General features: G+C 37.4%; 4 protein-coding genes across 7 annotated transcripts in view; 2 read left to right on the forward strand and 2 right to left on the reverse strand.

Annotated features, from left to right (window-relative positions):
- Window positions 1–4234, forward strand: part of LOC105566475 (alpha-(1,6)-fucosyltransferase) — a 4831-nt gene extending 597 nt beyond the window's left edge. The window contains exons 1-6 of one of the 3 annotated variants that reach the window (XM_012020521.1): window positions 25–279; window positions 572–851; window positions 1355–1528; window positions 1612–1830; window positions 1934–2015; window positions 2091–4234. In XM_012020521.1, the coding sequence (XP_011875911.1) occupies window positions 616–851; window positions 1355–1528; window positions 1612–1830; window positions 1934–2015; window positions 2091–3152 (1773 nt within the window). In that variant the 5' untranslated portion in view covers window positions 25–279; window positions 572–615 and the 3' untranslated portion in view covers window positions 3153–4234. Of the gene's footprint in view, window positions 1–24; window positions 280–571; window positions 852–1354; window positions 1529–1611; window positions 1831–1933; window positions 2016–2090 lie in introns of those variants that run through there. The other 2 variants (XM_012020520.1, XM_012020519.1) reach the window with 2 other exon arrangements.
- Window positions 4235–5170: 936 nt separating this feature from the next.
- Window positions 5171–13404, reverse strand: LOC105566477 (retinoblastoma-like protein 1). Of its 2 annotated transcripts, XM_012020522.1 has the most exons (9): window positions 13092–13404; window positions 12132–12663; window positions 11740–12036; window positions 11176–11277; window positions 10915–11012; window positions 9179–9571; window positions 8659–9098; window positions 7408–8344; window positions 5171–7312 (listed from the first exon to the last, which is right to left on the reverse strand). In XM_012020522.1, the coding sequence occupies exons 1-9, from the start codon at window positions 13227–13229 to the stop codon at window positions 7130–7132; spliced, it is 3120 nt and encodes a 1039-aa protein (XP_011875912.1). In that variant the 5' UTR covers window positions 13230–13404; the 3' UTR covers window positions 5171–7129. The 2 variants fall into 2 exon arrangements, with proteins under 2 accessions (XP_011875912.1, XP_011875913.1); XM_012020523.1 differs by lacking the exon at window positions 11176–11277.
- Window positions 13405–13895: 491 nt separating this feature from the next.
- Window positions 13896–23857, forward strand: LOC105566478 (DNA polymerase theta-like). The gene is made up of 21 exons (XM_012020525.1): window positions 13896–14895; window positions 14960–15190; window positions 15282–15535; window positions 15602–15734; window positions 15871–16072; window positions 16287–16482; window positions 16553–16722; window positions 16965–17232; window positions 17346–17676; window positions 17781–17922; window positions 18009–18252; window positions 18460–18601; window positions 18690–20565; window positions 20673–20878; window positions 21052–21253; window positions 21320–21501; window positions 21582–21701; window positions 21973–22308; window positions 22655–22919; window positions 23002–23219; window positions 23330–23857. Exons 1-21 carry the CDS (start codon window positions 14284–14286, stop codon window positions 23465–23467), a joined length of 6468 nt encoding a protein of 2155 aa, XP_011875915.1. The 5' UTR covers window positions 13896–14283; the 3' UTR covers window positions 23468–23857.
- A 230-nt stretch (window positions 23858–24087) lies between these two features.
- Window positions 24088–26688, reverse strand: LOC105566479 (cleavage and polyadenylation specificity factor 73). The gene has a single exon (XM_012020526.1). The coding sequence runs from the start codon at window positions 26481–26483 to the stop codon at window positions 24423–24425; it is 2061 nt and encodes a 686-aa protein (XP_011875916.1). The 5' UTR covers window positions 26484–26688; the 3' UTR covers window positions 24088–24422.
- Window positions 26689–26912: the final 224 nt, after the last annotated feature.

Consider the following 26912-nt stretch of genomic DNA (forward strand, 5'->3'; position numbering starts at 1 on the left):
CCGCTCGGGGGGGGGGGGGGGGCAACGGCCGCCCTCAGATGACGTTGGTACCGGACGGTACCGTGCGTGTGTACCCGCGCTATCGGAGATCGCGGCGGCCCCGACCCTTCTCCTTCCAATCTCGCGACGGCCGACGTCTCGTCCCTCGTAGCCGATCGTCGCCGCTCACTCGCGTGCATGCCCTCGCGCCGGAAATCGGCAGGCGGAGCTGCAGAGGCACGGTGTTGCTCCGCGGGTTCAGAGGTTGGAACGATCACGAAACGATCGCATGTAACGGAAGTAATTAACGCCGTTCCGCTCCGTTGACTCGCTCGCGTTTATTTTCCGATTTCCCCGCCTCGCGACGAGAATTGCCGGCCGAGTGAGACCTGGTGATCCGAGAGTTCTCGAGTGTTGAAAATCGTTACTTGTACCGCGCGCAGTTTATACCCCCATAGTCTCGTGATTCGTGCAGAGTTGAATAATCCGTGTGCGTCATCGCGTATTCCCGTGTTACAATTGGAGCGTGGGGACCGTGTGCACGTAGTTCAAACGCAAGTCTTGTTTATAGTAATTTGACCTCTCATTTCAGATTTCGTAATGTGACACCTCGCGAATAGGAACAATCTGTTGAAAATGGCAGCGATTTGTTCCGGACGACCTGGCTGGTTAGGAAAGCTCGGAATAGCATTGCTAGTCATGTGGTTTTTAATACTGATTATATCCATCGTTCATATATTTAAGTCCAATTCGTTGTCAAGCCGCGATGCTGACACTGCCAACAAAGAGAACACGCAACGCCTAGCACAAATGGTTAATGACTTTGAAATTCTAAAGAAGCAGAACGACGCGTTGAAGAACTTTATACTAGGGTACGTATTTGCGTCCGGCACGCACACCGCGTGTGCATATGCTGGGCTGGGAAAGTTAATTTATAAAAGTATCTAGTTGCAGTTACAAGTGACCAATTCTGAAAAGTAACGCGTTACAGTTACAGCTACTAAGAAAAATAACGAGTCGTTACTTGGCAGTTACTTTCGTGCAATGAAAATAAAAGTATTGAATCCACATTTGAATTGGAAAGTGTCGATGAAGGTGTTTGTACGCGAATGCAAGACCTAATGCGATCTGTGGAGGTTGAAAATATGTACAAAGTAACTGTTACTGTAACTGCGTTGCAGTTCCAGATGGAGAGAAAGTAACGAAGTTAAGTTAGAGTCACAAAAAAAATAGTAACCGTAACTGTAACTTGGTTACAAGTAACAAGTTACTTCCCAACCCTGCGTATATGTGAAAAAAGAGTTTCAGCTACGCTGAAAATTTGAGACATGGAGCACTACGGTCTTTTCGTTGCATAGGCTAATGTACTTTCCAGAGAAGGATCGAAATCTATACAAGGGGACCACTTAGGCTCCGTGCAAGACAAGCTCGAGAAAGCGTCCGTCTATTATGACCTGATGGATCATCAGGACGGATCGAAGCACGGCGTTCCCTCCTCGGAATACGAGGAGCTGCGGCGGAGGTTGAGAAACGATGTTCAGGAGATGTGGTAAATATAATAATGGCTGATCGAAGGTTGAATTATGCCCGGCACGTTACATGAAAGATTACGTGCTTAGTTTTACGCTACAGGTATTACGTTAACGCCGAGTTGAGTAAGTTTAAGAAGCACATTGACGAATTCACGTACGATCAAAAAGAAAAGGAGATACAGGATGTGATGAAAAACGCGTGGGAGCATAAAAAGTCACTTATAATGAATATCGACAAATTGAAGAAGGCAGACGGTTACGATGAGTGGCGGGAAAAGGAAGCGAAAGATCTAGCCGATCTTGTTCAGAGGCGATTTAGGTAACGCAGCTTGCCATATATCACAGTGCTTTAAAAAGTAAACTATTTTAGTCTGACTAATCTAATCTAATCTAATCTAATCTAATCTTGTTTTATGTTTAAGGTATCTACAGAATCCTGTTGATTGTAATAAGGCAAAGAAGCTGATATGTAGCTTAAATAAAGGCTGTGGGTTTGGTTGTCAGGTAAGAAAAGTAAATTCTGATAAGCCGTTAAATGACGAAATAAGATAAATATATGTATGTATGTTTTCCGTGTAGATTCACCACATCACGTACTGCTTCTTAGTGGCTTACGGTACGGAAAGAACATTGATAATGAAATCCAAAGGGTGGAGATATCAGAAAGATGGGTGGGAATCTGTCTTTAAACCCCTCAGCGACACTTGCGTCTCTACAACCGGTACCTCACACTCTAATTGGCCTGGAGATCCCTCTAAACAAGTAATATCTCTGCCAATTGTAGACAACGTTTATCCCAAGCCAAGGTTCCAGCCGCCTAGTGTACCCGCGGACTTGGCGCCGAGATTGGAAAAGATTCACGGTCATCCGCTCGTTTGGTGGGTAGGACAAGTGTTGAAATACTTGATGCGACCTCAGGACCACATGAGGAGAACGTTGGAAAAGGCAAAGGAGAAGCTTGGCTTTAAGAAACCCATCGTCGGTGTTCATGTGCGTAGAACTGACAAAGTTGGCACCGAGGCAGCTTACCATGACATAGATGAATACATGACTAAAGTGGAACAATATTTTGATCAACTTGAAACGAAACCAGACGTGAGGAGAGTCTTTTTGGCGAGCGACGACCCAAAAGTGATAACAACAGCCAGAAAGCGTTATCCGAATTACGAGATAATAGGGGATCCAGAAATTGCCGAGACGGCGTCCGTAGCGAAGCGATACTCGGATACCTCGTTGCAGGGAATAATTATCGACATCCACCTTCTGTCGGAATGCGATTACTTGGTATGCACGTTCAGTTCTCAGGTATGTCGCGTCGCATACGAGCTAATGCAGACCTTTTACACGGACGCGTACGACAGATTCACATCCCTCGACGATATATATTATTACGGGGGACAAAATCCACATCCCCACGTAGCTATTTTGGATCATAAACCGAGGAAGAACGGGGAATTAGAGCTAAAAGCCGGTGACTTGATTGACGTCTTTGGTAATCATTGGGACGGTTTTTCCAAGGGCTACAACACCAGAACTAGCATGACAGGATTATTCCCCAGTTTTAAAGTAAAGAATCCTGTTGATGCCGTAGACTTTCCCAAATATTCGAATATCCCTCTATTGGAAAATAAGAACGATTGAATCAGAGCGGCCGAGCCAAGTCATTTTCTGATGAAACGCAGCCTCGAGTGAATCGTTATTTTTCTGGATAAAATTCTTGAGATATTAGCAAAGATGACATGGCACGATGTATATATTTTGCTACTTGTAAATTATGATGTTGATGCTTGTAAATTGTCACAAATGTCCATGACTTGTCAAATAAGAGATAAATACCTGTCGTATATAATTATGTTTTAGTTTAGAAAAATATTACAAGTATGATTTTCCTTGAATGGCGCAATAGAGACACTATTTTCTAAATATTTAAGATTCTTTTTATACATACATGAAGCTACAATATAATGAGTCGATATTATGTAGATAGCATTTAGGGATAATAACGGAAATAATAATTTGCAGATATTTAACAATGCAGCATTTGCAATACTTTACTATTTTCACTGAAACTACGAAATGTGATTGTTAATTTAATCAAATAGAGTTAATTAAAGAAGGTTAATCATAATATATTATATTTGGAAATATAATATAAACTCGAAATATATATTATTATTAATTCCATCGGCAAATCGAGTTTGTTCTATATGTACATAATATATATATATATATATAATAGATTTAAAAAGAAGTTTATAATTGCGCGTTTTAAAATATTCGATATTTGTGCCAATGCATTATCATGAAACATTGTTTACATTGACTAGAATTGAATGTTCTATTCTTGGAAAATTACGTAAAAAAACACAAGTTTCTTCATTATTCCGCTCTATTAGACTTTGTAAATAACTTCGTGAAATGATTTCGCTAGCAAATGACTCGTATAAATGTTTATCATAACAATCGAATTGTGTAATACGGAATGTCCCAAAAAGCCTCTGTATATTTTGATGAATGACATTCAAATAAGTTACTTAACGACATAGTTGTATATTTTTATACAAAATACAATATTAAATTGAGAAAAAAAACTTTACAAAATTTATTTGCACGTTTTTTTTCCTTAATTTTCCCTAAATTTTATTCCCTTAATGCGATACTTTAATATATAAAAATACATATATATATATCTTTCTCTCTTTGTACAATGTTTATAAATTATAGATCTAAAAAAAATTAAAGAAAAATTATGAAAAATAATTCGGACATTATAAACATGTTAATTAAAAAAAAATAGCAATTTAAAATATCACTAAAATTACGGACTATTGGGATGTTCCGTATATTTTATATATTTTACATACCACGCTTAGTTTTAAAGTTTAATGTATTATGCGTGATTTACGTAAGATGTCATGTATATACATATAAATATATACGGTATTTTACATATGTATGTACGTGTATATAATAAGACATCGAGCGAGGCTTGGGGCCTATCTTCAATATAGAAGAACTTTCCTTGTACGCATATTGTAATATATTTTATACGCAAAACGCAAATGAAAATTGTTATTATAAAATGTGAATTTGATTTTGACTAATAAATATTTAATTCACGAAATGCACATGTAGGCATACTGTTTTAATGTTAAACGACGAAACGAGTTGTTTCATATAACAATAATCTTAAAAAATTTATATGTACATTGCGTTTCGAAATATTTACGATACATTTTAATTATAATAATAGTATTGACTTTCGTAAAATGGTTGAAATATTTTTTATTGTATTGTCAATTAATTTCTGTATTACAATACTACATAAAAAATGATTAGTTCATTGTACGACAATAAAATTTTTACACTTTTTATGTATAAAAACTATATTAGTAATCGCTTTTAGTTGTGCATGCAAACTGTATAAAAAGAAGCGCAATCTCGTATTTTTTTCAATCAAAAAAACTTTGTAAGTATAATACACATATAAATTAATTTGAATGGTAAAATCAAGCAATGAAAATTATAAAACAAGTTTTCGCATATAACTTTGCTATGATTGGTACAAAAAAATTAACCGAAAAGAGCCAGTATGTTAAACAAATAAAAAATAATGTTTCATGCACATCGCGAATATATATATTTAATTATCATTAAATATCAGTATTCTCTCTCTCTCTCTCTCTCTCTCTCTTTCTCAATGCGCGATCATATACATTTATATTAAGCTCAAGTTAGATTACAAAGTCCTTGCAATGAAATAAATACAATAGTTGTCTTTAACTCTCACTTTATAATTCTCGTTTTATACATTGTTCAATAATAAATGGCAAATTAATGAGATCATAGTAAATTTGGAAATATTTACATCTACTTTGAGTTTTTCAACTCTCTCGACAAACTAAATTTTAAAAGATACAAATAACTTATATCTCACGATAGAAAGTACACTTATAATGTACAATTGATTTTATCTCCAATTCGTTTGGATCAATGTTTTTTATTTAAAGAAAGTAAATTTAAGCAAACTATTACTCAACGCATTTGTATTTGCTGTGAGTACTCGTGTAGCCATGAGCTCAAATTTATCGTTAAAAATCACCGCTTTTATCTAACGGTTGAACCTATACTTTTTTTAGACTTTGTATATTGATCGCAGGACAAAAAACGATGTCACAATTTTATTTAGCAGTTGACAAATATATGCATTTAGAATAGTCAGAACAATTTCCAGTCTGAAAAATACGTGACAAATATTGACTAGGTTTACCTTTAAGATATAAAGCAAATGACAAGCTGATCACAACACAATCAGACATAAGAAAGTTATTAATATAATTAATATCATATTTTTTATTTAACTTATTTTACAAATTTGAAATATGCGTGTACAGAATGGTCCATCGCAACTGGATAACATTTTAACAGTAGACACTACACAGATCCAAAATTAAAAAATGATTTTTTCAAGATTAAGATTTGAATGTATTTTGTGAACTGAAAGCGATTGAAGGATTTTTGATAGATCCAAAGTTCTAGAAATCAAAATAAATAATATATATATATATAATCTATTTTTATTATATTATATATAATTGATTATATATAATATGATTTTATATTATATATATATATTTACTCTGTTCACTTAACTTTATTTGAATAGAATTTCCATCTACTATTTGTTAGAGTAATAGTTGATGTTAAACGGTAAAAAATTACGACAAATGTCAAAACATGTAATTGTTCAAGAAGAATCGGACTCGAGATTTTCGTTCAAAAATCTATCATTAAAATATTTTTCGTTGGCAATAAACCATTTCGTATATTGTAGCATGAATTACAATTTATTGTCACGATAATACTACTATTGTTTTTGCAATTTCCTATTTAAATCTGCATGTTATGCGTACTGAAAATAATTCGATAATCCTAAATTTCGAGTGATTTTATAGAATTAGGTACTGGCAAATATGCTTCTACAAAATAGCCAGCAATTTTATCACAAAACTAATTATCATTATAATATATGGACGTAGACAAGTGTTTTTACTTTTCCAGGTAAAGATAATGCTATACAACAATCATGATCAAAACGTAGCAGTAGATACATTAAAAAAGTCATAGTATTTATTTGCAAGTGATTCTAAAACATTTTCACGTTAACAGTAACAATACACCGAAAGTGTAATGTTATGTTCTATTGTTACAATCTACATTGTACAACTTTGCATTTTATACGGTTTGAAAGACAATTTTTGGTTCGATAAATTATAAATTAACAAAAAAAATAGTTTACTCTGGTAAGATAAAAGTCAACGAAGAATACTGGAAATTAAATTCTGACTTTACACTAGCTGTAAATAAAATGACAAACAACTTTACAGCATGTGATGTGAACGATATTTTATTGGGCCCTTCCAATTTGCTAGAATGACTGTACCTGAGAAACGAACGTCTTACATTTAGGCTAGACAGCCAAATGACCGGTTTTTATCATTTTCATATAGGTTTTTTCGCTTTTTGCAAATTAATTCGTATGCAAAAGAGATATACATAAGAAGCAGATTGAACACGTTCCTTGTCCTGATTCATCAACTACGATCGACGTCTATCACTTATTGATTTTGCGTTCGTCGTTCTCCAATGATATTTTCTAGTTTCCGTGCAACAAAAGTTGCAGCTTTTTTAGGAGGTGAACCTTCTGTCATTTCTACATCCGTGTCATCGGATAGCAATCGCTTTCCTACAGTCTTTTTCGCATCCACAGATATCATCATCTTATTGATTGCTTCTAAATCCTGAAAAATGTATCATTATATAAGAACGAAGACGAATCAATTTTTAAATGTCCAAAAATCTAGTTGTTATAAAACTTATATAATATCTATTTTACCTTGGCAGGGCTACGACTGAAGCAATAACTTAATTGCGGCGCCGGTGACGCACTGATAGCTTTCGGGTCTAGAGTGCGCGTCATAATACTACTAGTGACACGTCTCACTGGAGAATTAGCAGGCGCCTTTCCTTTCGGTAAAGGACTTAGCGAGAGGTTCATGACGCTACCGCGTGCCGATCCAAATCTGTTTGCAAATTCCTTGACTTGCGGAACATACATCGTGTTGTAGAACTTGATCAAGTCGCCGCGACTCTCCCCGTTAAAGTTTTGCGATGTGCCAGCCATATTTGTTGGTGTTGGTGGAGTTACATTCTCGCCTATTACAGCACTGTCCTCCGATCTTTCGATATCAGCTGTCGATGAATCACCGTCATTAGAGACTCTCTCGATAAGCACCGATCTATATATATGTGATTCTGCCTGCGGTTGTAGACGGTAACATCGCATGATCTCGGTGAACGAGTTTCTCTCCATCCTCACCAGTTTACATATTACATAAATTGCACACATTAAGATCTGATCAAGATGCCGGTCCTTCATCAGTTTGGTACGTTCCTTGATGGAGTATTCAAAGATTGTCCAGATCTTTTTCTTATCGTTGTCCGATATCTCCAGCGAATTGCACAAGTCCTGCATGCGCACGCACGCAAGATTGTAGAACTTTCGGAAGAACAGCGCGACAGAGCCCGTTCTTCTCGGTCTAGCCGTGTCTCTATTCGTCGCTTGTGTGGAATTATTTAACGCTTGCATGCCTGATCCTTTAGAAACGGTAATTTGATCGGGTACTAAGAGTATCCTTTGACCATTGTCCAATAACATTCTATTAGAGGATAGCACACTTTGTCCGACACGGAGGATACTTTGGCCAGTGACTCTGGTTTCGGAAAATAATCGCTTCTTTGCCACACCAGACGCTGCGATAGGAGACTGAAATCTACATCATACATGATTAAATATATATATTACTCAGTATCCTTTATAAAAAATATTTTATGGTTAAGAAAATGTTCAAATTTACAATTCTTTTAATTATTTTGCGCATTACAATTTGAAGAAAGAAACTAATAAAGCGTAATAACTATATTATTATTATAATACAACTTTTTTCTATTAAATTTTATTAAAACAATTTTTCTAATCTTCTTTAGTAATATACTTTAGTACATAGTATACACGCGTTTGTAACAGTGTAACTTCCGGAAGAATTATAAATTCGATCATTTATTCCTTCGGTTAAATAAATTATACCTTTCTGAAGCGGACGAAATTGGACTCTGTTGAATATCATGAAGAGCACGTTCCCGATCTAAAGCAGCAAGCCGTCTTAATACAGGCTGACCAGGCGCGTTCGGATCGGTTTCTAAAGTACCAGGTAAAGAAACTTCCTCGCAACTCGGCACACCATCCGGTAGAGAATCGATGGTTTGCCACAAAGGGCTATCACTTTGCCAAGCCAGGGACTCCAGAATTTTCTCCTCAATCTGATTCAAGTGCTTGACAACATCTCGCGACAATTGATCTTCAGCTCTTACTATAATTTCTATAACCTTATAGAAATAGTAAGCATCCAGTTTCAGTGTCTTTAATATCCAGGGGAATACCTTATCGTTGCTTTTGTATGAATATATAACTATTTCGAGGCAACAAGCATACAAGGATTGGATAAAAACTTCATTCAAAAGCAGATTCTGTAACAAATCGTTATTAAGGTAAAAATATGTCGTTTCAACAATTTTTTATCTATAGTTATCCGTCTGTGTAAGCTTACAGTTATGTCGTCATTTGGCTTTTTGCGTTTTTCGTCGGTTAGAATCATCTCTAGAAGTTTGTAAAACAGGGTTTGTCCCATGAGAAGACGCTTTTTTCCAAAATCAGATGCTGAACCATCATTTATATTGGTTACATCCGCATTATTATTATAGCTTGCACAAAATTGTTCACCAATCTGTTTAACTTTCGCCTCGAGTGAAGACTTGACGTCTTGAGAACAGTTGTTCAGCATCTGTAATAGGCTTTCGCTTGTAGCAGTTTGTCCAGCTATCAAAGCTTGTAACTTAATAACGCTTTGAGTTGCCGTAGTCACTGGTGTTATGTTAGACATGTCCTTCGATCGGAGATATTTTCGTCCCGTCAATGGTGTGGCAGGTGCTAAATATTGTGTCTGTTATGGAAAATAAAAAGTTACACATACATAAAATATTTTACCTCAATTGCTTACTAAAATTGAAATAAAATATCACAAATAATAATGTCGCTCGTGTTAAAAACAGCAAGTATATAAAAGAGGCCAATTTTAACGAGCACGAAAGTTAACAAAGCATTATATTTTAAACTTTAAGATATTACAAGAATACATGAAATACAGATCCGCGGACGCGTTTCGGCACACAGTGCTTTCATCAGCGCAAAATAAGCTTAAATTTAAATTAAATTAAAAACGGAATTAAAATTAAATGGTTGTTACATGTTTTACATAGTTCTTAGCGATTGTCCAGTGTATAATTAAGACGGGCAGGTTTAGTCAATTATATAAAAAAAAAAATTCGTAGCTGAAGTAGCCGGCTGTCACGGTTGTAGTCAAGAGACAGATCCAGGTTCTATACCAGGTTGGATGGCCCATATAGAACTTCTTCTATTCGGTTTGATTTGGCTCAGATTAATTTATTGATTGTTATAATAGTTTTTTTTTTTTAATGGTGTATGCGTTTGAAATATCTCAATTTCCCTTCTTGACCAATTCCGTATTTTTTTACGGCCAGATGGTTTGATCAGTCTTACTTCCTCAGAGTCTTGGAGAGAAATGAGTCGTTTAAAGAAACAGTGTGAAGGTGATGCTTAGTCATATTGATGTGGAAATTGTTTATATGTTAATATTATTTGTTTTTAACTGTTTGTAAGACTGTGGAGGAATTCTGTGTAGGTCCCGTCCAGGAGCTCCGTGTCCTTTTGGGAATTGATACCATTATGTTATTTTTAATGTGTATCATTTCGCTTATAATTCTTTTCCTCCAGTTAGGAGGAAAAATCTTTGTCTAAAATGGATGCATTTTTAAAAAAACGAACTATTATAACAATCAATAAATTAATTTGAGCCAAATCAAACCGAATAGAAGTTCTGTATGGGCCATCCAACCTGGTATAGAACTTGGATCTGTCTCTTGACCACAACCGTGACAGCCGGCTACCTCAGCTACGAATTTTTTTTTTATATAACTGACTAAACCTGCCCGTCTCAATTATACATTGAACAATCGCTAAGAACTATGTAAAACATGTAACAACCGTTTAATTTTAATTCCGTTTTTAATTTAATTTAAATTTAAACTTATTTTGCGCTGATGAAAGCACTATGTGCCGAAACGCGTCCGCGGATCTGTATGTCATGTATTCTTGTAATATCTTAAAGTTTAAAATATAATGCTTTGTTAACTTTCGTACTCGTTAAAATTGGCCTCTTTTATATACTTACTGAAATAAAATAAACACAATCTTTCTAAACCATACCCCAGCGTACTGTTCTCTCTTCATCTGCAATCGTTCATGAAACTCTTCGATGTTCATCATTTGCGTAGGGGAACCAATGTTTTCATTAGCGTCATGGCCTAAAATAAGAATCATACATTTATGTCAAACTTGTAGCTCGAAAAATACCACAAGCAAATAGCCTAATTTTATTTGAAAAGTGTGTGATTAGTAGATGAAAGAAATTAGTTCAAGCAATCATTTGCAAAACATGAGCATCCACACAAGAAATTACAAACCCACCTTGTGAGACTTCGTGTTTACTAAACTGGACATGCTTAGCACCATTTTGGCCAAATATATCTGAATTTGATACATCGTTCAAATTTACTCTTCTCCAATCCGCTATAAAGCAGTCACGACAAAGCAAATACACAAATTTGTTAAGCAAAAAATAAAATAAACTTAATAAACTAAATAAACTGTTAGAAATTTTCTCTTTTCAACTAGTAACAAGCTACAAGTTCGAATAGCTTTAGTGTAGTATATACTTACATATTGCAATATAAATAAATAATAAAATACAAGTCGAAAAAAAGACAAGAAAGAAGAAATAGTTAAGATGTTAATGTGCTCAATTCTCATTTAGATTTAACATAATTGCGAACGTTAATTGCAGCACATTTTTGCTCATCAATTCACGCTTATCACAGATATTTATAAAAGCATAAGCTAGTAGGAAGCATGCAAGGTTTACAATGTAAGCTTACAATGCACATGTACTTTGTTTCTTGTGCACATCAATCAATACTAATTACTATGCATAGAGGAAAGCTCTTACAATTTAATTAAAAGTAATAATTTTACCTAAGAAAATTCTTTCATCGAAATCTCCAACACTTAACATACGCTGTTCGTAAGACTTGTTAATGGCCTTGTTGTTACCATCAAAATTCAATGCCTCTAGCATACCGGAGAAATTTGACTGATCACCACGCAAGATTTTCTCACTAAATAGCTTGTTAATATAATTCTTGACCCAGTACTCCTTGATGGCTTTAGCTTCAATGGCGATTGCATCGTGACGCTCACATAGCAAATTGATAATGCAATTTGGCGTTTGTGGCGTAGTATAATTATCGTCGTTAAAATTTGCTGGCAAGCCTGTAAATCGAAATACGGCAGATGGGATCGTCCTTATTGGATTGATTGTTACGTACGCGTGTGTTCCCCTAAAGATTAATTCTAAGGATACTCACCAGCAAAATCAGGATTCAGCAAGTCTTTTCTATTAGCTAATAAGGCGTTGTTATAGACGAGATCGCAGCAAACCAGCAAAAGGTGGTAAGAGTTAACAAGATCGTCCGAAATATCGTGAATTGCACCTTTTATGCATATAAACAGCGTCCAGCAGAACTCGAAGACTCTGCTGGGCGTACAGGGCATTGCTTTGTGCCTCCTGGATCTAGGTGGTCTAGAGGTATCCTCTCGTGGATCCTTGAATATATCGGTGAATATTGGCTGATACTTCTTAAATATCACCATAGATACCGAGAAATTAGCTTCTAGCTTCTCTATCCTGGCACGAAAGTCCTGCGGCATATTAGCCATGTCTGCCCATGATTTGCTCTTTGTAAAGAACTGTATCAGCGGGAGATTACACAATTGCAGGAGACGTGTCAGCGACACGCAGTTGCCTTCCACATTAGTGCCTGGCCTCCCCACTGTGGGTATGGAGAATTTTCTACAAGCTACGTACACTGCGCATCCTATCCAATGCAACTGGTCCCCCTGCGAATGTACGTTAGAAGTCCTCTTTTAAATCAATAACTCGTATAAATGTATTAAGATATCGCGGAGTAAAGTAAAAAAGTAGAAATATCCGTGGAAAACTAACGGAGTTCTACAAAAATTAAGAAACGCTGATTTCGAGGTACCAGAGGCCCAGCAATATTAGAAGTGTATGCAGATATTATGGAAATCGAGTCAATCAACGGGCAAATTTCACGACGCGATCCTTTCGGAAACAACGCGCCAAACTGCACTTCGTCGCGCTTTGACCAAGCGAGGGAATCGCTCGAACATTGACCGTCTAGTCTTGCGTGGAGGATCGGCAATTCGGGAACAATTACATCGCACCGAGCTGTTCACGACGTCGCGCGCGGAATAACGTCACACTCGTCATCGGGGCGGCCGCGTTATAGCGAGATAAATACTACCTCCAGGGTGTAGTTCTGCCGAATGGTCTCGTAGGATCTCCAGGCCTCGGATGCGGCGGTCGCGTCCATATTCAGCTTCTGGCAAAGATCCTGGTGCCGGCCGTACATCGAGTCCTCAATATCGTCGGACTGCCCCATCCTTACCGCGTTCACGATCCAAACAGACGAGAGATCAGACGAGAAACCGCGGGAAAAACACTCCTATTCCGCCATACAAAAACTTGGTTGAGCTGTAACGCTGTAACAGGGTTACCGCGAGGGCTTGGCGGGAAACGACACGAGCGCCGACATATTTGCCATGTTGGCGGGAAACGTAGTGCGGCCGGTAGCAACGTCGATATTGCGCCCGCGAGCCGCGAGCGCGCGTTCGCAACGCGCGGGATTTCTAATTGGACCACGCTTTCTGGTTGGCGGGAAAATCTGGAAGTGTTGACGTCAGAGATTCGATAGGGTAAAATTGAACAGTTTGTTATCTCGAAACTTTTCCACGACACGACCAGCCCGGCTAATGTGAGTTTCGGCTTCGTGGCTTTCATCAATATCTCTTTTTGTTTCTTTTTATACGCGCGGACGTAATGGTTCGTTATTTTTCTCGCCGAAAAATTAACAAGTGGCGCGTCCACAATCTTGCTTTAAGTAAGCTGTAAGCTTAAAGCCTCCGCTACAATGATTCTCAGTTCTGTCTACAATGGTCGTAGTCGTAGTCGCTCGATAAGAATTGACCAATCGCAGTCGATTATTCTTACGACTACGACCATTGTAGACAGAACCGAGAATCATTGTAGCGGAGGCTTTAAGCGAAACCATGATCTAACAAACGTTTTAATTGTTTTATTCGGAACCAACGAACGATTTTGCGTCGATTGAGCCTATTTTGAAACAAAAACTGTAAAGAATTCTATATTTATCGGCTAAATTAATACAAAAAATTCTTTTCGTTTTTACATAAAACCTACAAATTAACAAGTGTTATAATTAGTTTAACAATCACCTACAAACGACTTACGAACGATTCTTAAAAATAAAAATGTTCCCAGTTTAAATTGTCCGGCTAACTTCATGGGTTCGCGCATGCGCGAATAACGTGACCAAACTAACATCACTGGATGGTTGGCAACCCTCGCTCGCGAAACGGTTTAAATCTCCTCGGTTCGGTCCGCTTGGAGCGGGAGGCTTGCAGAACGGGAAAATAATGCAGTCTTTCGGCGACGATACTCTGTTGGCCTACCTAGACATCGAGAAAAGACATGGAATCTTGCAAGAGCAAACCGAGAATAAAGTCCCTTTGCGGGAAGAGAACGTTAGTGATCTGGGTAAATATTTCAAGTCAAGCTCGCTGCTCTTGGACTTCGCGAACGAGAGGAACCGTTTGGACAAACCGAAGCTGCCTGATTCAGACACGAGAGGAATAGGAAAAGGGAATGCGTCTGACATCAAGTATTTCGAGGACAGTATTTTATTTCCCAAGATCACCGGTAAAAGAGATTTATCCTCGACCTCCGGTGCTTCGGGGAAAAACAGGATCTTGCCGTCCCAAAGAAATCGGAGTCCTCGTGAAACAAACAAGGGGGATGTCGTTACGAATTTGAAGGAGAAACTCCACGGACCTAGTACTCAGAGTCTTTGTAAAGCTAAGTCGCCCGATAGCACGCAAGATGCAACAAGTAGTGGCGGTGTCACGTCGTCGGCCGTTAATGTCACGTGCGATAGAGAAAATTCGGAATTCATTATCTCGTCTCCGCCACTTTGCACTCAGGATCGGTATAAATTGTCATCGTGGGGCCTGTCACCAAACATTCTACAGGTATTAGGTGCAGAATCACTCCAGCATCCCCTTAATGATCTTGATGATTACCGTTATTTTTTAGAAATACACTGCTCGTGGAGTAGAATGCATGTTCCCATGGCAAATGGAATGCTTGTCGAATCACCTAGTAATGCAAGAGAGAAGGAATCTTGTATATTCCGCGCCTACCTCTGCGGGAAAGACCTTTGTTGCTGAAATTCTCTTGATTAAGACCGTTCTAGAAAGGAAGAAGAAAGTGATCTTTATCCTGCCATTTGTTTCTGTCGTTAGAGAGAAGATGTATTACTTCCAAGTAAGATACATCGAAATCAAATTGTTACGCATATCTATTTCTCAAATCATGCAACATTGCTTATGAGCAAATTGATAAATTTGTCATTCAGGATTTATTGTCTGACACTGGAATACGAGTTGAGGGATTTATGGGAGGAAACGTCCCACCCGGAGGATTTGCCGCTACCCACGTTGCAATAGCCACTATAGAGAAAGCGAATTCTTTGGTGAATCGTTTAATGGAGGAAAACGATCTGAGTAGCTTGGGGGCTGTGATAATAGACGAATTACATCTACTCGGTGATCCTAATCGCGGTTACCTCTTAGAGTTGCTTCTGACAAAATTAAAATATATGACTCTCCAGTGAGTTTGCTGATTATATTACAATCCGCAATGTCACTGGGAGTCATGTACAATTTAACGTTTCAGCAACAATAATATCAATATACAACTGATAGGTATGTCAGCTACATTGCCAAATTTAACTCTGCTAGCCAAGTGGCTGAGTGCAGAGTTATACAAGACTGACTTTCGGCCTGTACCTTTGCATGAATATTGTAAGGTAAAGAGGTACATAATGTGTAAAAATTACTTTTATGTTTATTTGAGATAGCATAGATTTAATTACGCACTTTGCTTAAAACTAAAATCTAGAGAGACTTTGATATCGCACTATTTAAGATATTTTCTGCTTATAGGTAGGAGCAAACATATTTGACAACAAATTGAATCTTGTCAGAACTTTAACAGAGTTGCAGGAATTAGAAACAGATGCGGATAATATTCTACAGCTTTGCATTGAGACAATAAGTGACGGTCATAGTGTGTTAATTTTCTGTCCCACAAAGAAATGGTGTGAGAAATTGGCGGAGCAAATTGCTACAGCTTTCTTTAAATTAGGTTTGCTCCAATTATTTACTGATCGAATAAATATAGTTTGTTTTTTAACCAGCGTCTTATATATTTTTTGTTAATTATTTTATTGGCTCGTTCTTTTCGTATAAACTATAGCAATAGATTTGTTTTATTTCAAACACAAACTACAAAAACATAAAACTGCAATTAAGAGAAAACGGATCTTATATCTGAAATATTTATTTCAATCTATGAGTAGGTTGTGAAGATACAAAACTTGGTGAGATGTTAAAGAAAGAAATCAATTCTGCTTTAATCCGTGAAACTCTGGAACAATTGAAACGCAGTCCAAGCGGTTTAGACGACGTTTTAAAAAACACGATTTCGTTTGGCATTTCGTTTCATCATGCTGGACTCACAATGGACGAACGCGATATCATAGAAGGATCTTTCAGGTGATAATCATATTTTTGTTTAGCTGATAAATCTTTTACAAAACTTTTAAACTTGACGCTGTTATTCTAGAACGGGGTCCTTGAGAGTTCTTATAGCAACGTCGACATTAAGTAGTGGAGTGAACTTACCTGCACGAAGAGTAATTATAAGATCACCTCTATTTGGTGGCAGTCTGTTGAACACTTTATCTTACAAACAAATGATAGGACGTGCTGGTCGTATGGGGAAAGACAGCGCAGGTAAGAAATATTAGAATGCATAGTAAGTGAACAAGACATAACTTTGTCGTCTTAATTGTATTGAACTGAAAGAAAAACTGTTTTTGAAAAGTATGAAAGAAATAGTGCACAGAGAAATGCATTATAATTATCTTTTACTTGCTTTTAAAACTAAATTGAGACCAAAAAATTGTATGAAACACTAGACGTATCATTGACTAACAATATAAATACAACAATAACGAAAATTTTATAATTTCCAGGAGAAAGTATACTAATATGTAAACCGAACGAACGTAATGCAGCTGCGTCATTACTGTCTGCAGCTCTGAATCCAATTGAATCTTGTCTCAATGATTCTACGCTACTAATAAGGGCGCTCTTAGAAGCAGTAGCCAGCGAAGTTTTATATACACATGAAGATTTAGAACTGTATATTAGTTGTACTTTGATAAGCCTGAAGGAACAGTCTGATGTGCGAACGTTTTCTAATGCAGCGATGAAATTCTTATTAGATAATGAATTTTTATTGTAAGCATAATTAAACCATTATCACTCTTCATGGAGAAGATCCTAAAAATATATCACCTGACAGTTTTCTTAAAACATTAAAATTAATTTACATAATTGTATTATTTACACAGATTACAAACTACAGAGCAGGTATCCAGATGGGTAGCAACGCCGCTTGGGAAAGCATGTCTGGCCGCGTCTATACCTCCCAGAGAAGGGTTAGTTCTGTTTGAAGAACTACAGAAAGCACGAAGGTGTTTCGTTTTGGACACTGAATTGCACGTTATATATTTGGTAACGCCACTCTCGTCCGGGTGTCAAATTGGAACTGTCGATTGGATGACATTTCACGAATTATGGAACACCATGTCCGAAAGCGAGCGCAGAGTTGGAAAGCTCGTCGGGGTGGAAGAGCGCTTTGTGTTGTCAGCTATTAGAGGAATCGTTAAACCTGGAAAATCGGTAATTGAGTATTTGCCTAATCTATTCTAAGATACAGAAAACACATTAGAGTCGATCTCCATATTGATTTAAAGAATTGCTAATGCGAATGCTTCGTGTCATAGTTGAATATACATAGGAGATTCTACAGCGCATTGGCGCTACATGATTTGGTGAAGGAAGTGCCACTTCACGCGGTTTGTAAAAAATACGGTTGTTGTCGCGGAGTACTGCAAACCTTGCAACAGTCCGCTTCCACGTATGCGGGTAAAACCGAACATATCGAATAAATTAATAATGACAAATTTATTATTTGAGCAAATGTTTTATGGCAAGTTTCCATCTTATCTTAGGTATGGTCACGCAATTTTGCAAGCAATTAGGTTGGGATTGCATGGAATTATTGGTAAATCAATTTCAAACGAGATTACAGTTCGGCGTTTGCAGAGAATTGCTAGATTTGCTGCGCCTGCCGATGTTAAACGGCTTGCGAGCAAGGAGCCTGTATAAACAGGGAATAGAAACCGTAGCAGACTTGGCTGTTGCGAATGAACTTAATGTTGAACGCGCGCTTTACAATGCTCTTCCTTTCGAAAGGTACGAATTTTATTAATTCTTTTATATATAAAGTATCTTTTTTATTTGGATATACACAAACGTGTAATCATACATGTTTATTAGTAAATAAGATTTTTCATCTGGCATGTAAAAATTGCATGTAATGGATCGGGCTTAAGATACCAAATCTGGTATATGAATACAGATCGTATATTTACCTTATTATATTTTTTGCGTATGTTTTAGCGAAAAAGAATGTGAAGGAGAATATGCGTTTGATACGGAAAAGAGGAATAAAATGAGGACAGTATTCGTCACTGGAAGAGATGGTCTCACGCCTCAACAAGCTGCAGTTTTATTAGTTCAAGAAGCCCGGACATTAATTCAGGTTTGTATAAATCTTCAATTCTATAAATAAAATACGCCTCTCTTTTTCTCTCTATTATTCGTTGCAATAAAATAATGATTATTTACAGAAAGAGTTGGGACTGGAACAGATGCCATGGGAGCAGAATGAACGATCTCTGCAAGTCAATACGTGTGTCAGAGATGCTGAAGATACGTCTGACATAAAGGAAGATATTCAAACGGATTTGAATGTAAACTCGAAATCTACGCAAATAGGAATGTCCAAAGAAAATTCGGCACACGAAAACCTTGTGAGTAACGAGAATCAAAAGGATGATAATCCGAAACTTGATACGTATAAAGAAAGTAGAACTGACGTGTTGGACAAGAAACAAGTAACTGAATTGAACAATCAACATTTAAATGAAGCTAATTTGTCACTTGAAGTCTCAGAAGATGATAGAGAGTTGTCTACTTTTCTCAACTTAAGTTCTCCCGATATAATGGCAAACGATGAACTAGATATATCTAAAGAAAATAAAAATCCTTCCGTGACTGGTGATAGCGAAAAGATAAAGAGAAGCAGCGAAGATTTAGAAAAATCCAACTTGATTGCTAACGATATACCTAACAAAAAGTTCAAAATTTCCAGCACGAATGAGGTAAAGAATAACGACGAGGTAAAAAATTTGATAGACAAAAACGAAAGTATGCCTATTATAGACGAAGATGTTAAATCGCCCTGTACTTCAAGAAGTCCCAGTTTATTCGACGACAGTTTAAATCTCGACACTCAAATGTGCGATATTCTCGAGCAAAATGTCGCGGATGTATATAACATGGATATCGCGGATTTAACAGGATTGGATTCGACAGTATTTGCAAGCGAATTGGATACCGCGGATGCGTTACAGGCGAAATCTGCAAGTTCAAATATCAGTAATGTGCCATTGTGTGAAAACAATATTGCAAAAAGTATAGACGAGGCTAATTTGCAATTCAAAAACAGCGTATTGTCGTGGGGTGACGATTCGTGGAATAATTCTGAATTGCTAAAACAGATAGTTCAAGATAAAAATATGCAAACCAAGAAGGAAATATGTAATTCGACAGTTAGAAACATCGTAAACACGAATGTATCTGTTACATTAAAAAATACGAAAACTTGTACGCGAAACAGTAAGAATAGTATGAGTAAAGCGGATGGTAAAAAACATACTGTTGCAGTTAGAGAGAAAGCATTGCAGAAACTTAAATTGTCCACAGTAACGGAAGTGGACTCCCCTGTGGCGAATATAATTGTTTTCAAAAAGGAACGGAAGACGTCCGCGGATTCAAACAAATCCGACTCGGATGACTTTATCGGTGGTTCACAGCACTTTGAATCTCCTTTTAGCAGTAGTAAAAGTCAAACGAGGACGATGTTGGAGAAAATGCGTAAATTGCGTCCTCGAAAACTCGCTGAGGATACTATAACAAAAATAAACAATTGTTTAAATTCTCCTAAAAGAGAAATACCAAATATAATAGAAGATAAAATAAAAGAACAACGGGAAGTAAAACCAAAAATGAAAGAAATTTTAGCACAAAATGTATTAATTTCTGCGAATTCGATAAGACAGCATAAAACGCAATCGAATAATTTAAATAAAGATTTGAAATCAAAGACAGAAAATATATTATCTGACGAGAAGAAGGATTTGTTGAACGAAACGATAGATTGGAATACATTAAATATTGTGAAAGTTGCAAACAGTAGAGTAACTTTTAATCTGTTCAAACGCGAAATATTAAAAAAGCGCGATATTGCGTTAGCCTTACATTGTGACACGTACATAGATAATACAAATAACATAGGCTCAAAGATTTGTCCCTCCAATACGGAAGGAAAACGAAGAGCTAGAAGATCTGGAAATTATTCTTATGGAAATAAAGAAATTCGCGGCGTTGCGGTATCCTGGGAAAGTAATATTGCGTATTATATCTCCTTCAATAATTCACAAGGTAACAGAAATGTCATCACTGATCACGCTTTTCTAACCAAATGCCTTTTAATTACAAATTATCTATCGTTATTTTAAATTTTCATGTATATATTATAATTATTCCAGAATCAAAAGTCTCTGGAAAAGAACAGGTGGCTTTATTGAAAGAATTGTTTTACGATACGACTTTGTACGTAAAATGTTTTGCGATAAAGGATGTGTATAAACTCTTGTATCAATGCTGCGGAATCACTGCCAAATGTAGATTTCTTGATCCCGTAATTGCACATTGGTTGTACACGAATGATTTTGAAAGAAATTATAATGAAATGGTAAGATTTGAGCCACGTACTGTACAATAGATCTTCTTGTACAAAATAGCCTAAGAAAACTTCGTAAATGTTTTGTTAAATAAATGTCGATTTAAGATCAATTATATTAATACTACATAAATTATTAAAATTGCATCACAATATATTCAATCAATACAACAAATTCTAAATAGGTAACGCAATACTTTCCGCAAGGGAATTTTATAATGAAACAGACCAAATCTTGTTGCTACGCCGGTCCCGGAATGGATGTGCAAAGTTCTTTACCAGGAGAGTTTAGATCAGCAGCAGAAACCGTCCTTACGTGGCATATGATGGATAATGTCATGAGTAAATTAGAAGAACTTAATCCTGTTCTACTTTATACGTTCAGAGGTATAACAGAGATTATACATACATATGTTTCTCTATTTTATTACACCCATCAATGTTCATTTTCAGAAGTAGAAATGAAAATTATGACAACTTTAGCTTGTATGGAATTATCAGGCATTGGCGTGAGTCTAAAGTCTTTGCAAGAACTGTCATCAGTTATTTCAAATGAAATGCAGTCTTTAGAAACAAAAGCTTATGACTTGGCAGGCAGAAAATTTAATTTCTCATCGTCCAAAGAAGTTGGACAGGTTTGTAAAGTTAAAATTTTACATATAATACATAATACATATGTATATAATTTTAATTAAAATATGTATATGTCGTATAGGTATTAGGATTATACAAAGATAAAAAGATTAGTACAAGTAAGGCTATTTTAGAAAAATGTGATAATCCAATATCAACCTTGGTGATTTCCTGGCGAAAGTTAAATTCAACGAGAACAAAAGTAATTATATAATAAGTATAAACATTTACTTGATACTTCCAATGTGTATGTGATATATGCTTATAAAGTTGATAATATTTTTTCCTATTATGTCTATTATACATATATATTTTTAAATGCAGAAAGGTTTTCTTGTGTTTCTCGATTTGCACTTTTTACTGTCGATAGAAAAAAAACTTTAAGTTATATGAAAATATAAGATAAAAAAGAAACAGAATATACAAAAACATGATTTAATAACATATTTTATCATGAATATTTTTGTCTATAGATGATTTATCCATTGTTAAACCTAGCACAGAAAGATATTCGTATTCGTGGTAATTGCATCACTTGTACAGTGACAGGAAGAGTCTCGATGCATGAACCAAATTTGCAAAATGTACCAAAGGATTTCAATTTCGTAGACAATGGTCTCGTTGTAAGTGTGAGAATGGCATTTGTACCAGCTTTGGGGAACATAATGCTATCCGCCGACTATTGTCAACTCGAATTACGCCTCTTGACGCATTTTTCGCAAGATTCGGTATTGTGCAAAATCATGAGACAGCAGGGTGACATTTTTAAAAATATTGCTGCCAAATGGAATAATGTAGTAGAAGAACAGGTATTCACTGATGTAATAATTAATATCTTGACTTTTTTCATCAAAGATAGAGATACAAGATAAATTTTCAATCGATTCAGTGAAGAGATACAGATACAAGTTACATTTGTTTAATTCCTTCAATTTTAGATATAGATACAAAATGCACTGAATCATTTTTCCGGAGAAAGATACAAATACAGATAGTATCTGTATCTGTATCTGTATTGGTATCTTTTTTAAAAGCTCTCTTGACAATAATTAATGTTATCACGAAAAATTATGTATACTATTATACTGTTTACAATTCGTCTATTTTTAAACATTTTACTCATTTATTAATTATATTAATTGTTTGAATATGTAGGTAACTAGTGAAATGCGTCAGCGTACCAAGCAATTATGCTATGGCATGATTTACGGTATGGGAGTCAAATCATTGGCCGAAAATCTGTGCATAACTGAACCCGAGGCTCATGAGTTTTTAGAATCTTTTATGAACGCATATCCCGGCATATACAAATGGTTAAACGACGTACTAGAAGAAGCGCATCGCGATGGATATGTGACCACGCTACTCGGAAGGCGTAGACAGCTTCCAGATCTAAAAAGCACAAAATCATCTACGAGAGGTGAATTATATTTGTCTTATATCGGACTTCGTTTGCATTTTATAAACGATTTAAATAAATTGCTGTATATGTTGGATTCTAGCGCAAGCAGAACGACAGGCTGTAAATACGAAAGTTCAAGGATCTGCTGCAGATATAGTCAAAAAGGCTATGATAAGTATAGAGGACAAGATAAGAAGCCACTTTCCTGATTCAACAATGATATTTCCAGAGGTGCGCAACACTCGTAGACTACGAAGCGATTTGCAACAGAGAGGTGGTTATTTAGTCTTACAGTTACACGATGAATTGTTATATGAAGTAAGTACTGTCAACTTTTTATGTATTTACTGCAAGTGTAAATTATACGGGTTTTATGACATCTTAGAAGATACCAATACAAAATAAGTAATCTTTTAATACTGCTTTAGGTAAATTTAGCAGATTTAAAGGAAGTTGCTGTTATAATTAGAGGATCAATGGAAAATGTGTGCCAACTTACTGTGCCGTTGCCAGTAAAAGTCAGAGTTGGACCTGCATGGGGCGATTTGAATGATTATCAATTTTAGCAAACATTTCTAATCATAGTGCACTATTTATTAATATCAAATCGCTATTTTTATACATTTTTTAAAATAATTTATCACGATTAAGCTATCTATTTAGATCATGTTTATCAAATATTTTATACATGTTATTTTTTATGAAAATTGTAAATACTTGATTGTTTAATTCACATTATTCATATATTATTATCGGGAGTGATAGAGATTTAGAAAATTATAAATAGTTGAAAATGGAATTCAGTATTTTTCGATGAGGCATTAATTATCATTTTTTTAATCATGCGGTATTAATCATGCAATTCTTAAATTTGTCCATTTTAAAGGTCAGTATATTAAAATGTTTCCATATCAAAACATTTTTTTATATTGGAACCTAATTGAATATTAATATATTAGTATTTAAAAGTAAAAGTACTTTATCTTGTTACATCTTTTATATTCCCAAAAAATTATAAATATTCTTAATGGTTTATCTCAATCTCCTTATTATCTCTTTATTGCGCATAAGACAAAAATGAAAATTAATATATAATCGAAATTATAAGTCATTTATCTAACGATGATAATATCATTGTTCATGTTTCTGCAAAACTCTAAAGAGGAAAAGAGCTTATAATTAACACTTTTTCAATAAACAAAAATATTTTAAATATATTTCTCTATGTATACATCTCTTCTTTTTATCTCAGTTTTTATCGATGTAAAAGTGATAAAAACTCAATACTGTTAACAATATTAAGTCATCCATTGAGTACGATAATACATAATATGAAATTATCAGTCTTCATAGTATATAGTTTTTATAACATAATATAATGATGTAATTTATGTTGGGACGAGATTAAGCATTAAAATTAAGATGTACGAAGATACAAGAGTATCAATTACAAAAAATAAATATATTATTAACGGTGTAAAATGGTGTTTATTACATAGCAATTGTATATCTATTTACGCGCTATATTACATCGCAAGGCGGCGCCAACGATTGATGCAATTTCGTCACTGCTGTTTGCACTATCTGCTGGAAAGTCTCGTCCTCCTTGCTGGTCACTTCCAGGTTCAGCAGATCTATATGCGCCTTCTTGCCATCCACCGTTACGTAGAGTTTCTCACCTTTGAATATCTTTGGCACGGAATCCTCGCCAAACATCTCCTGCAGCATCTCTATGAGGCATTCCTTGAAGTGCATCCTGTCCATCTTGGTGGGTGCGGGAAACACCTTCGGCGACTGGTCCATTATCTCGGCTTGCAGGATCGCGGTGAGAACCGAGTCCGCGTACATGTCATTCACCGGCGTCGCTATCCATTCCATCGTGACGATCTTGCCGTCGATCGTGACGTCGACGTTCTTGAACACCCTCAACTTCTTGTCGTCCACAACCTCCAGGCTGCCGGCTATCTGCGTCAGTAGGTGTTTCAGCACGGGTAAAGACGCGGAGAAGTAGACGCTCTGCCGCTGTATAACTTGACTCATGCTCATGTCCGTGTACTTGGACAGGTCGCACGGGGCCAGCATGTGATAATTGAAGTTCCTCTTGACCAACACGCCGGACAACTTCTGCCCCGGCCTCGGGGTCTCCATCGCCAGCGTGCCCATCACCTTGGCGGTCTTCTCGCCTCTGAAGTAGAGCTCGACCGCGATCGTGTTTCGCGGATTGTGTATTTCCATGGTGGTGTTGGGATCGTCCTCGTACTCCCGTTGCAACGCCGCCTTCAGTCGGCCCATCTCGTTCTGCTCGCCGTGCACCAGCACCACATGCGGCGGTTTCAAGGTGCGTATGAACTCGGACGTTTGCTGGTAATCGGTGTGGGCAGAGAACGATATGTAGTCGACGGACATTTTCAGCGGCAGTTTCTGCCCGGACATAGTCGTAATTTCCTCCGGCTCCGACAGAATGGTCTTGGCCAGCGTGCCCTCCACGCAGTAGCCGGCTATTATCACTCCATTCTTCGCATCCGTGCACCAGGACTCGAACAACTCTCTAGATAAGCCACTCTGCATCATACCGGGTGAGGCCATCACCACACACGGCCCGATGTCCTCGAAGTGGTCTATGCCCTTTAGATTAGAGATATGCTTGAACACGAAGGGATTATTGATGGCTATCTGCCGTCTAATCTTGTCGTTCATCGCGTTCACGTACGTCTGATAAACGGCCATACACTTCTTCGCCAGGGAGGAGGCGTAGTAGATCGGTATCTCGTGCAGCTCCGAATGCTGGCTCCAGTACTCGTCCAGGATAAGGAGCAGCTCCTGCGCCCTGCCCAGAGCGAACACGGGTATCAGGCACCTGCCGCCCCGGTTGACAATCTCGTGCACGAGATTCGTGAATCTACCCTCGCGGTCCTCACGCTTCTCGTGAATGTGCGTGCCGTAGGTGGACTCCGTGATGAGCACGTCGGGATGAATGTTCGGGATCTCGGCGGCCATCAGGTGCCTGTCCTCCTGCCGGCTGAAGTCCCCCGTGTACAGGATCTTGACGCCAGCGATCTCTATCATGAACATAGCGGCGCCCAACACGTGTCCCGCGTTGTAAGCCCAGAACTTGATCCCGAACACGTCCTTCTCCTCGTGGAAGTTGATCGTCTCTATCTTGTCCATACTGGTCTCCAGGTCGGACTCGGTGTACAGCATTTGCTCGGTGGCTATGTTACTCACCTTGATGTAGTCCGACAGTAGCCAGCGATAAATCGCCTTGGTGGCGTGGGTCATGAAGCAACGGCCCTTGAAGCTCGTCTTCTGCAGAAACCAGGGCAACGCGCCGCAGTGGTCCAAGTGGAAGTGGGAGATGAGCAGCAAGTCGATTTCGTCGGCCTCGACGAGGTCGACGAACGGCAGAGCGTCCATGCCCGAGAGCCCGGGATGTATGCCGCAATCCAGCATAATTTTCTTCCCCTTAAATTCTAACATGATGCATGATCTGCCGACCTCCTGACCCGCGCCGAGAGGCCGGATCGAGAGCAGATCGCTCTCCTCGGCCGGCACCTGCGCGTCGTTCTTTCTCCTCGTCGTCATCTCGTCAAAACGATCGCCCTCCCTTGGAAAACTCTACCTTCACCCTTTTTTTTTGTCGCGTTATATTTAATATTATATCGTACTTCACGCTGCAGCTTCCTCGAAAGAACACGATGTTAAGTGGAAAACATTTTGAGGTTACGCACCGCACAATATACCCTTTTCTTCTTCTTTTCCTTAATGGCTCCCCTGGATCCAAGGCGGCCTCCAATATGGCCACGGCTAACCAATAGTCGTCTCTGTGCCTCCCCCCCCCCCCCCCGCGACGTCCGCCCGGCGAGCAAGCGGGAGATTTAAAAATGTGTACAGTCGGGAGCACTGAGGTTGCGACACTTTTTTTTTTATAAGTTTACGAACGCGCAAAATAATTCAGGATCCTGAATTATTTTGCGCGTTCGTAAACTTATAAAAAAAAAAGTGTCGCAACCT

The sequence above is a fragment of the Vollenhovia emeryi genome, unplaced genomic scaffold, assembly GCF_000949405.1.
Source record: "Vollenhovia emeryi isolate VEMERY1.0 unplaced genomic scaffold, V.emery_V1.0 DF939144.1, whole genome shotgun sequence".
Classification (NCBI taxonomy): Eukaryota; Metazoa; Arthropoda; class Insecta; order Hymenoptera; family Formicidae; genus Vollenhovia; species Vollenhovia emeryi.